At 25.2% G+C, this 13,440-nt stretch overlaps 1 protein-coding gene across 3 annotated transcripts in view; it reads left to right on the plus strand.

Moving 5' to 3' along the window:
* The window catches only part of LOC111677054 (protein sidekick-2-like), a 144,835-nt gene that overhangs the window by 16,345 nt on the left and 115,050 nt on the right, over window positions 1–13,440 (plus strand). For all 3 annotated transcript variants that reach the window (XM_046949582.1, XM_046949581.1, XM_046949583.1), the window contains exon 2: window positions 3,116–4,121. In XM_046949582.1, the coding sequence (XP_046805538.1) occupies window positions 4,004–4,121 (118 nt within the window). In that variant the 5' untranslated portion in view covers window positions 3,116–4,003. The remainder of the gene's footprint in view (window positions 1–3,115; window positions 4,122–13,440) is intronic.

Here is a 13,440-nt window from a genome sequence, read left to right on the forward strand (position 1 = left end):
TTTTTTTGTTTATCGGCTGCATATTGTTCGACTTGTAAGCCAAGTTTTGATGAAAAACCGCCGTTCGGGAAAATAATTTGTACTTTTTTTCTTAATTTACTTTAATATATTTACTAAACTTTTTTCAAATATTTATGACTAATCCTGCTTATCTGAAGTGTTCTTTAAAAACATTTTTCTATAATCTACTTAAAATCTTTTCCTTGCTTTCACTTCCCTAATAGTAATAACTAATTTATCTAACAGAACATATTATTATGTTCGCTAGTTTTTTCCATACCTTTTATTTGTAGAACACTCTGCTCAACTCCTCATCTTTATAGCTCACTTTTCCTTATCCTTATGATATTTAAGACTTAAGCTTTTGTTATAATATGTAGTAAATATAAAATATATATCTTGTAGCTACAACCAATTTTGTTGTATTTATTTTCCTAAAACAAGTACTAGTAGCTCCTGTATATACATATACAGGCCAAATAAAAATAACAAAATAGACATAATAAGCATCACAGAGCAAGTGAAATTGTTTTGAGAAACCAGTTGTTGTTATTTCGATATATGTATTTATGAACATACTTATATACATACATAAATATGTATGAATCTCGGTTGAGTGCTTGCTGTAGTTTTTTTTTCGCATGTCCCATAAAATATTTATAATATTAGTCTTCTTCGTATTTAACTGTTTACAGTCTTTTTTGTTTAACTTAAACCTATAAGTTTTTCTTGCATTTCTTATTTTTCTTATTTTATTTTTTTTTTCTTTTTATCTGTTTTTCTTAAATGCACCTTTTTCCGGCAGTTTGTTCTTATCTTGTATTTTTCGGTAGAAGAAAAGTGGAAAACTTATGAAAACAGTTTATAAAATCTAAGCATTAAACGCTTCTTTTATTCACATGTGTTTCCTGTGTTTAAGAAAAATTGTTTCTTATATTTTTCAGCATCTCCTATTATTTTCCGAGCTTTTTTGAGTGTGTTCAAGTGTTTTTGTTTGTATGTGAGAGTGTATTTCCGCTTCCGCGTTGTATTTACGTTTTCGCTTTTTCTTTTTGCTCTGCATTTTTTATATTTATTTTCCTGTTAAGACAATATTAATGAGTTTTCTGTCTTATTAATTTTTTATTTATGAGACTTTCTATCAATTTCTACTTTAATTTTTGTTTTCATTGTTGCTATTAAGAATGTTTTTCAGGTATATTTTGGAAAATTGTTTACATAATAAAAGAACTGAGTAAAAGAGATTTGGGAAATAAAATTAACCAGAACTGAACTAGAACTGAACTAGAACTGAACTAGAACTGAACTAGAACTGAACTAGAACTGAACTAGAACTAAACTAGAACTGAACTAGAACTGAACTAGAACTGAACTAGAACTGAACTAGAACTGAACTAGAACTGAACTAGAACTGAACTAGAACTGAACTAGAACTGAACTAGAACCGAACTAGAACTGAACTAGAACTGAACTAGAAATGAACCTGAAATGAACTAGAACTGAACTTTATGCTTATTGGTGTTGTATATATAAAAAGGTCTTACAAACAAATGTAGAATCACACAGTGTATAATTCATATAAATGTGTGTCTTTAAATATGAACAAATATTTGTAAAGTAAATCGTACTCTGCTGCAAAATGTGAATGCTGAAAAATATTATGGGAAAAAATAAAGAAAGTTGAATTAAATGCAGCTTCAAAGTTCAACACAAAAGAAAAAAAAACATAAAGTTGATGAATTCTTAACATACAGCGTTTAAATAGGAACTTTTTTTAAATAATATAAATATGTAAATACAACTAAGATACAATGAGAAATAAAAAGCTTAACTAATATTTAACTTAAATACAGATTTCAATGACTTAAATAAGTTTTGTTGCTGTATTTTGTGTGTTAAAATGTTAAACAGGAATATTAAATTCAATGTTATCGATCAATTATATTTAATTCAAGCCACAAACCAAAATCAACTTTTATACTCTGGCATTCACTTAATAAAAGAAACCCCTTTTTTTACAAAGTCTTAATTCCCATAAAATAAATGCCTTAATCTGATTTCATTTCACTACACAGTTTCACTTTTCACTAATTTGACATTTTAATTGAAAATTAATTAATTTTCTTTAGTTTTATTTTCCGTTTTTCTTTTCAATACCTTTAAATCCACATTTTTAATTTATACACCTTTTCACATATTTTAATTTGTGTTTATTACGTTTAATCAGTTGTATTTAATTAAAAAAAAATGTTAAAGCTTTTTTATATGCGTATTTTTTAATTTATATTATTTCAGCTTCTTTTAGCAAATTTAAAGTTCGTTTCACTTTTTATGCTTGGGGGTAATATTTATCATTATTATTAAAACGAGGAGTATTATTACTACATTTTTATTATTGTATTAAAATTGAGTTTACAAAAAATTTATTCTACAGTTGAGACAATTCAAGACACAAACAATTAAAGTGGCACAGTGTTGAAATTATAAAGAACAGCTATTTGTAATGAAAAGAAGAAGAAGCTTAAAATGGGAATTTTATTCTTTTTGAGGATATAAAACTGTTTAGTGGTCAATGATCTAGTTCTATTCTAGCTCAGTTCTAGTTCAGTTGTAGTTCAGATCTAGTTTAGTTCAGTTGTAGTTCAGTTTTAGTTCAGTTCTAATTCAGTTCTAGTTCAGTTCTAAATTTAACTAATTCAAAACACTGTGCTGTTGAAGAAGTATTTAATCAATCGGAATTTCTGCTTGAATTTTTTTGAAGTACATACAAATTAACTTTGTTTTAATCAATATCAAATTGGTCTAAGGTCTAAGTAACATAGTTATGATATAAAAGTTTAAACAAATTTTTTTCGAATTTTTTTTCTTTAATTGAAAAAAAACACTTTTTTTTACCCTTAATGATTTATTTTTAAGCAAATAATATTATATTTTTTTTTATTTAATTTTTAATGTTGTTTGTAAAAATAACTCAATTATTTACATGAAATTTCTTTTATTTGTTAAGGAAACCTTAATTAAGAAAACATGATTTTCAGCAGAAAATAAAAATAAACATGAAATTATTTGTAACTAATATACATACTTATGTATGTATTTTTGTATTGTATTGCAGATTAAACAATATCTTTATTTAGAATTGAAATTGAAAAAGAGAAAATAAATAAGGAAACATAAACAAGCTGTTATCTATGAGTTTGACATGCAGATACAGAAACCAAGAAGGAGCGGGAGAAAGAAAGAAAATATTTTATTGGTTTAATGAAATGTCATAGAAATTTATGATTTAAAGTCTACAAATAAAAATAAAATACATACAAATAAAAATAATATAAAAATTGCCAACAAAATGCAATTGTCTAATAAAGCTACTAACAACAACAGCAACAACAATGAATATAGCAACAAAATACAAATGACTAATACAAAACTACGAATACAGCAAAAACTACAACAATTGCAAAAACAAATTCATGTGAGAATAAATATGAAATCATGTAATAAAAATCAACAAAAATAATAGAAAAATATATGGAAATATAAATATTTTTTTTGAAACAAAAAAACTTTTTGTTGTTGCCACAATAAAAAAAGATTTTTATCAACTAACAAATAAAAACCAAAATGTATACTATCCACTAAAAAAAGATGATTCTAAAACAATAGTGAAATTGCACAACAAAATAACAAATTTATCGTAACTTAACCACCGAAATAGACAAAAAATTAAAGCAACAAAAGAAAATACTTATACACATACTCAACAACAGTTTAAACAGTAAAATATTATATACATAATTGTACATAAAAAATATAAATAAATTATTTATAACTGTAATAAAGCAAAAAAATAAATAAAGTATCGAAATAAAATCTAATAGAAATAGTCAAATATTTTTATTAGTATTTCAATACAAATACAGCAGCTATTGCTTTACAGTCACAGCGACTTTAACAATCCATAAAAGACTTGTAAAAATATCTATAAAATAAACCTCAAAAGATGGCTTTGCGTATTTCGGCGAAATATAAAAATAATTTAGGACTCATCATTTATGGTTTCACTGGACTTTTGTTGTTAACAACAGCAACATCATATACATTAGCTGGACGCTTATTTGGTAAGTTGTTTGCATTTATTTTTTTAAGCATTAATTAAACTTGATATTAATAATAAAATAAATAAACCAACTATAGATAGTTATCAATATTACAGATAATTGAAGCAGTAGCATTATTTCTATGAAATATAATTGAAAATATAGTTACAATCAACAAATAACGCACTACAGCTTCGAAACAAAAAATTGTATTTAAAAAATAGTCTTTAATGTTAAGGAATAAGAATTTTTCATCCAGCTATTTAAATAACAGTAAGTTTCAAGAGTTTGAGTTTGCACTAGACGTATGATTTATATTATTTGCGGATAAAAATATTTATACGCTCTGATGGTTATACAAACAATGTGAAGGGAGGTGTTTAAAAAGGGAAATAAACTTGATGCAGTTCAGTTGTAATCAAAATCTAGTTTAGTTTTAGTCCGTTCTTATATTAGTTCTAGTTTAATTCTATTTCTAGTTCAGGTTCTAGTTTAGTTCTAGTTCTAGTTCATTTTAAGTTCAGTTCTAGTTCATTTCTGGTTCAGTTCTAGTTCAGTTCTAGTTCAGTTCTAGTTCAGTTCTAGTTCAGTTCTAGTTCAGTTCTAGTTCAGTTCTAGTTCAGTTCTAGTTCAGTTCTAGTTCAGTTCTAGTTCAGTTCTAGTTCAGTTCTAGTTCAGTTCTAGTTCAGTTCTAGTTCAGTTCTAGTTCAGTTCTAGTTCAGTTCTAGTTCAGTTCTAGTTCAATTCTAGTTCAGTTCTAGTTCTCGCAACTTTGATGTTCTATTTCATTTCATGAACCTCTTCTATTTCATTTCGTTTCTAAGATTCCATTAAAAATTAAAAAATGGCACCAACATTTTTAAATTTTATAATAAATCCTTTTACACGACAATAAACACACCTATTTTGTACATAAAAAATATAAAACCCATTCCTCTATATAATTAATATCGTGCAAAAACTCAATCTGTTTTTTACAGCTTTTTAAATTATTACTATTATATTTTTTATTTTTAAGACTAGAACAAATATGTGTATACATTATTTAAACAAATGTTTTAAAAACAAATACATATATAATTTGTTTATATTTATATATATTTAAAAAATCATTAAATTTCCATAAATAAATAATAAAACTGTCATCATTTGTTTGCCTCAAACAACAAAAGAAACAAAAAATTATAATAAAATAAAAAATAAGTTAAGTAAATATTTTCACTCATACATAAACATTGAGGAGACAAACAAAAAATGAGAAAATATGAATATTATTTTAATTAAAACTTGATGTTTATATAATAAAAAAATAATTTACACACGTTGATTTTATAGATTTTAATTAATAAATTACAAACTAACTGGCGTGTTATCTATCAGTAATCTTGACAGCTTATTGACATTTATAAAACGCAATAAAAAAATTTAAATTATTATAAGTTTTTTCCTGTTTTAATTTTAAAATGTTTGATAATTATTTTGTTTATGTCGAGTGTTACACATGTGGGGATTTTGTGGCTATATATAGTTTTATAATTTTCCTATTGATTTTAACAACGGTGTTTGTCACAAAAACTTGGAAATATTTTTGGCCTTAGGTGATTAATTAACTTTTTTCATATATACCTAGGTTTACACTTTAGTTACTAGGGTATGATGAGAATATTCATCTCTACTTTGTATGGAAGCTCTTATTAGTTTGTTTTAATACAGAATTGAGGTGTTATGTTAATATTTTGTGTCCTGTATATAACAAGTAATGGCATATTCTTAAAGGATTAATGTAATTTATATAAAAAAATATATAAAAAATATCAATTACTCATTGCAAACTGAAGTGAAGGATAAAACAACATCCACAAGTGGAAGACTGGATGGATGCGTGAGAGTGAAAGAGTCGATGTAAAAACTTGCCAATAATGTGTTTATATAATTTTTTTCTATCAAGCAATCAAGTTAAAATTAAATAAAAATATTTCACCGGAATATTTTAATAAAAAAAAAATAATAACAACACCAACGACAAAAACACTAAAAATATTATCGACAACAACAGCAAAAACAAAGCAGAAAGGGACATTTAAAATAAATTTATGTGACACTTCCGCACATTTATTGGATTTTAAATGAATTATAAATATGAAAACTTGGAAAATAAAAGTCAACATAATGTAGTTATGTTTTACTGGAATAAACATAACCTAGCAAACAAATGTTAACAAAAATTTTTAATCTAAATAAATTTAAAAAAAAAAAAAATTATAAAAAGAGAAAGAAATTTTTCATAGAAAAAAAGGTGTTAAAAATTTTTTACAAAAAAAATTTATAAACAATAAAAAATAATTATTAAGAATTATCGATAAAAAATACATTTTTATAAAAATTTCCTATTAAAACAAAGCTTTCATCGAAAATTTCTTAAACATTTTCGAAAAAAAATGCATTTAATATTTTCTATTAAAAAAGAAAATTTATTTAATATTTTCTATAAAAATAAAATTTTTAATAAAAAAATAATATATAAATTTGTAGAAAATTATCCAGAAAAAGAAAATTTATTAAAAATGTTCAATACAAAGAAAATGTATAAACTATTTTCTTAAATAAAAAACTATACGAAGTTTTTTATAAAATTTATGCTAAAATTTATTTACTAAAAAACATTTTTTTAAAAATTTCTTCAAAAAGAAAATCACTTAAAAGTTTTCTATAAAAATTTCTTGACAGAAAAATATTTTGTAAAAAAAGAAAATTTATAAAAGTATTCTATAAAATGGTAATTCACTGAAAATTGTTTTTTATAAAAAGTAAATTCATTGAAAATTTTTTATATAAAGAAAGTTAAATAAACATTTTCATTTACAAAAAAAAAAAAATCTACTAAAATGTTAGAAGAAAAAGAAAATTTATAAAAGTTTTCTATAAAAATGTAATTTACTGAAAATTGTTTTCTATAAAAAGCAAATTCATGGAAAATTTTGTATATAAAGAAAGTTTAATAAACATTTTCTATATAAAAAAAAATATATTAAAATTTTCTATAAAATTTGAAAATTTTCAAAAAATGAAAAATTTAGTAGACATTTTTTTACTTAAGAAAAATTTATCTAAAATTTTCCAAATTTATTTAAAATTTTCTATAAAACATAAACGTTTATAAAAAGAATTTTTTTGAAAATTTTCTATAAAAAGAAAATTAATTTAATATTTTCTATAAAAAGAAAATTAATATAATATTTTCTATAAAAAGAAAATTTAATAAAAATGTTTAGAAAAGGAAATTTTTTGAAAATTTTCTACAAAATTATAAATTTACTAAAAATTTTTGATTATCGAAAATTTATCGAAAATTTGGTGTAAAAAAATTTATTGACAAATTTTTTGATGAGTGTGTTTAAAATATATAGGCATCAAAACGATTTTCCTCAAATATTTATACAGTTCATCCGTATCGGGTAGAAGGGGGACCATAAGCCACTTTTTTTCTTTCAATACATATATACATACATGTTCTTAATTTTTCTCTTTGTTCAGATACTTAGATGGGTTGGTTATAGTTTCATTCCTTTCGAACTTTCCTAATTCATATTAATGTATATATATTTTTTTTTAACTTTTCCGCTTTGACCAAAAACGACGATACCACCCCATCAAGGGGTTAACACTCCAAGAGGATTAGTAAAATAACAAAAAAAAATTACAAAAATAAAAACATATTTTGCTCTTTTATACTTTAATTTATCACATAAAGTACAATAAACAACCTATTTCTTGTTTATTTCACATAGCTTACTCAAAAAGTTAAAAGAAATAATTACTGTTTTTTATTCTACATTTTATGATCTTATTGACATTATATCACCAACCAATATATTTTTTCTATCACAAAAACTAAAAAAGTTAGCACAAAAAATACACACAGTAAGATATTTTAACATTCGCCTTAATAATCGATTAACGAAAACAAAATTTAATAATGTGATAAAATCGATTACTTGGTTTTTATGTTATTCGTATTGATAGATGTGCCCTTATGGCAAATGATCCCCTTTCTAATCTACATTCAAGGAAATTTACTAACAACGGTTTACTAGGTAATTTTAAATACAAAAAACTGCCCACTGTCATTATTTATAAAATAATAAACCATTTTTGCCAGCATTTAACTAGGTATGACAAAATGTCCAGACTGGATTTATATAAACTGAAATTTAAAATTATTAAATCCCAATAACAAACAACTTAACCTCAATAATAAACAACTACTACAACCATAAAAATAATAATATTGTTGTTGTTGGTTGCTATTAATATTAAATAAAATTCAATATAATATAACAACTAACAAAAACAAAAACATAAAAATATTTTATGACCCCTTGACCATTACTAAATCAACTAGTGGATTTAAAACTTGATGTAATATTGTGTTTAAAAAAACACATATATTGAAATTAATTTTTGTTTTGAATTTTTTGTAAGTAAATAAATCAAGTTTTTTGTTATTTATTTTATGTAATATTATTTGGTCTGTCAAATGTTTTAAAATTTTACCATAAAATGGCCTACATGAAAATAAAATTCTAAGCAAAATATTTATTTATGTAATTATTTTGAAAATTTTGTTCGAAATGATTTGTATTAAAATTATAAAGTGAAAAATTGATTTCACAAAAATTGTAAGTAAAATTTGTATAAAGTTTTACTTTCCTGCTCAACATAATATTATACAAAGTATTTAAATAAAAATTTCTGTCATTTAAAAAAAAAATCCCCTTGTACATAATTATGATATAAATTGCTGTGAGCTTTTAGCATAAAAACCATATTTTCCTGTAAATATGTACATGACGACCATGCATTTATATATTGAATTCCTTTTATTTATTCCATTTATTGAGCTTCTATAACAAAACAACTCTTCAATTAACTTTATCGATCTATATTCTAGCACTAAAATAATATTTCGTTTTTAAAAACGAAAATAGTTAAATTAATTCACAAACCAAACCCTCTTTTCACCACCATCTACCACCACTTATTTAAACAGAAATATATTTTTACAAAACCACTATATTGATAAAACCATTGAAACTTCATGAAATTGGATTCGTTACACACAGAATGGTCCTGTGTTTGTGGCATTTGTTCTACTTGTAGTTGTTGCAAAGCATACATGTATGTTTTGCTAAGGATTTTCGATAATTTTCATTTTACATTTTGAATTCATTTCATATCATGGCTTAAAATGTAAAAATATTTTGTTCACAGCAGATCTAGTTAAAATAAAATTGTGTAGCTGTCTCTCTGTGTGTGTATGTGTGAAACAATTGTTTATAATTTGTGGCCATTGTAGAAAAATATTTTAAAAAATATTTAAAAATACATATATGTTTATAATATATGAGTTTGTGCAAGTTTTTCCAAATTGGCCAAGGGCTGAAACCTAAAACCATAGTTTGTCATTGGAGAATTATTTCATATTTTATTTTATATTGTTTTTTCCTGAGTTTCCTCTAGCAACAAGTGAAAACATGAATTTATTATAATTTTTCACTTTTTGTTTGGCGCGTAATGGCCTAAAGACTTTCTAAAAGGTGGAAATCTTTTTTAGGGAAAATGGAATATTATCATAAAAATTATTTACTTTTAAATGGCTTAAAAACTAAACAAATATTTATTTTATTTAAAATTATTTAATTTAGCTTACTATTTATATTAATGGATTTTTAATATTTTTATTTATTTAGTAAATTTTTTAAAATAATTGTTTATTTGCAATTCAATGGAAAGTTATTTATTAACAATTAAATTTTCCTTTATTATATCTTCGTGAGAAGGGTAGAAGTTCATAAATTTCAAGTTTTTATTAAATAGCAAGGTCGATTTAGCCGGGTCTGTCTATGTGTATATTGAAATCAATTTTTCGAGAATCCCAGATATCTGTGAAATTCGAATCTTTAATATTCAGCTAAATCGCTTTATAAATAACAGAGATATGAGTAAAAAAACATAGGATAATATATACAAAAGTTAAAGAATAGAAAATTATTTACAAAGTAGAAAATATTTACAAAAGATCCGGCATATGGCCTATTGGGCCATGTTATAAACCACGTTGCACATATCCAACGTCCCTATCCTCCTATGATAAAATAAGAAGTCGGTACCCGCGTAGAAAAGCCCAGCCTCATTTAACCTGAGAAGGTCAATCGGCGACAAATATCGGGCCGTACGGATGGATTCCATATCGCCCACCCTTTCAAAACACTCCCGAACAAGACTATTCTCCAAGAGACGAGCCCTCTCCAGAAATTTAATGCCCATGCCAATCATAAATGCATCGATCCTTTGGATGTCGATTGCTCCATAAATCGATCTACACGAAGGCCGCCGGTATATGCCATCTGGCCCCAGTTTGCGCCTTAAGCCCAAACAAGAAACCAATATCATTCTCTCACATACCATAAGCCTCTCCATCTGAGCAGAAGAAATTCATGACCCGACAGGAAAGGCATAGGACATGAGAGGTCGGATTATCTGGCGATATAGTAAAAAACCTATCCTCCTGGGATTTACGTCTACAATAAAGTTATTTATATAGAATTTCATAGTGGTATTGTTTTTTCTGAAGGGAACCTTTTAAGATTTTCGTGGACAAACAGAAGAACATAGAGACAGACAGACGGACATAGAGACAGACGGACATAGCTTAACTCATGAAGTGGTATACTTTAAGGTGGTTGTAGGGCCAATATTTTCTAATAGTGTTTGTTTTATAAATAATATTCAATATAGAATCCAGAATAAATGAGAACCTATAAGAGGGGAGTTTTTTTCTTCAAATTCTTCAAAAAGTTTTATTGAACCTGAAAACATAAAATCAAGCATATAAAGCCCGGAGTAAATGAGAAGCTATAACTGATACATTATGGGTATATTAGAATATTTAACAAAATTATGCCCTATCGGGGGGATATGGTTGTACCTATGAAGGATAGGTAAAATAATAATTGATCTCCGCCATTTACAATAAGCACCATCCAAGAGAAAATTATGTATCAAATAATATCAAATTATCTTGAAAATAGAGACCTGTAGGGTGTGTTGCACATAGACACAAGGACGAACAAACGGATATTGCTTTATAGATTCAAAAATGGATTCTGATGTGTTTAGTATTCTTTAAGGAGGAGGTAGGACCAATCTGTTTAATTGTTTTAACATCAGCAAAAACTTATAATACCCTCACCACTATAGTGATGTAGTGTACACAAATATAGAAGAATTAGAATTTCAACTAATATGTATGTATTTGTATTTGTTTTGTTTTGGTGTGTTAAATAAAAAAAACATAAATAAAGGATTTTAATTGTAATAATATGGTTTTATAGCACACTATTTGTACAAATAAATAAATGGATGAATAAATATTGACAATCTTTATAAAACACTCTATTGTGTTCAATTTATTTAATAAACTCTTTGCACGCATACCAAATATAATATTATATAGTTGTTGCTATTGTTAAGGTCTTGCTGTTGTTATTGCTAGTATTAAATTAAACACAGACATGTATACATAGAAAAATGGAATCAGAAGACTAGGTTAACAGATACACTCATACATAATATTCACTTTATAAACATGTATTTATGATATTTGCACTTGTTGTGTTGTGAACAGTCGACTTCAGAGTTATTGGGACAAAAATAGAAAATTAAACTTGGTTTTCATATTAAAAAAGTTAAGAAAGATTCCTTATTATTTATTTATTATTTCTAATTAATATTTAAAATAATTTAAATTAAACTTTTTAGATTCCAATAATTTTAACTTATACTGTCTTAAAAGTTAGTGAACTGCATGAACTCAATATTAAGTGCAAGAGTGTGGAAAAAAACCGAGCCGAGTAAAGGTCAGTGTAAAATACAAAAGAAGGACTACAAACTAGAAAAACGAAAAATAAATGTTTAACGCCTGCAGTTTATTTATGGCAAAGTATTTATGTATTTGTGTGTATATGACTGGGTGTGTTTTTATGTATATGTATTTTATAAATGTTTGCTGATATTGGTTAGGGTATGAGTGTCCTTGCTAACAACAACAGCCAACATAAAAATATAAAAAAAACAAACAAACAAAATAAAAGTTTTCTCTTCTGTTTTTAGTGTACTTTATTACATGTTGCTGTTGTAGTTGTTTTGCATATGTTCACAAACACACTCTCACTCCCTCTGTATTAAAAATAGAATATGTATAAAAGTAGTGCAAGAAAAACAAACAAAAAAGCTATAATGATTTAATAAAATGATGCCATAAACAATAAATAAACACTATAAAAAACACTTGTTTCTCCCTACCTCCCTCAATTTAAAAAAAAACTCCCACATAAACTAAAAATCTATTAGGTATAAGGGATAGAGTTTTAGAAAAAAATCCAAAGTAAATAGGGAGATATGGGGTATATGTATGTATATATAAATAAAATGTAAAATAAAACAATAAGAACTTTTAAAAGAGGGGCAAGTGCAAAAAAATCAAAACAAGAGCAAAAAACTTTAAACAGTAGAAAATTTTGCAAATAGTCTTTAACTTAATTAGGGAATTAAATAAATGTTTGGTAGAGTTTTAGTTAAATATTTGTAGACGTTTAAGTTGAATGTTATAAAAAGGAAATGTGTATTGTAAACGATAACTAAAGGCAAGGGAAATAAAAAGGAACTACTCTGAAAGCTGGTTATTTGAGGGGTATTAGCTGACTTTAGTTTGAGTAATTTATATTAGAAGGATATGTCACTTAAACAAGATGATGGTCACCATACTGTTTTCAAGCTAGTGCTATTATTTTTTTATTTTAAAACAATTCTTTAACTGTTTACATACGTCACATTCGTGTTCGTCTTTATACTGGTCGAAATCAATGTTATGAAGACTCAAGATATCTTCAGAATTCAAATCGTTTAAAATTCTTTCAGACATGTCGGTCTTTAAACAAAGGACCAAAATTGAAGACAAAACTTATAACATGACATTAATCATGTAGAACCCAAGAACCTTCATATAAAAAATTAAACCAAGAAACATGAAAGCATATACACAAAGAGAAAAAATATAGTTGTGGTAACCATAAACTAAAAGCAACATATTATGGTTAAAACATATTATGATCATTATTAGTATGATAAGGTATCATATTATGTTTATATATTATTCAAATATTTCATTTTAATATTATTCTATTATGGTTTCATGTAACCATATTATGGTCTCCAGAATGAGCTCGGAGTATGTAAACATATAAAAGGGGATTTCTTTGTAATTTTTCGTAATTCAAAA

Source organism: Lucilia cuprina, chromosome 4 (assembly GCF_022045245.1).
Source record: "Lucilia cuprina isolate Lc7/37 chromosome 4, ASM2204524v1, whole genome shotgun sequence".
Lineage (NCBI taxonomy): Eukaryota > Metazoa > Arthropoda > Insecta > Diptera > Calliphoridae > Lucilia > Lucilia cuprina.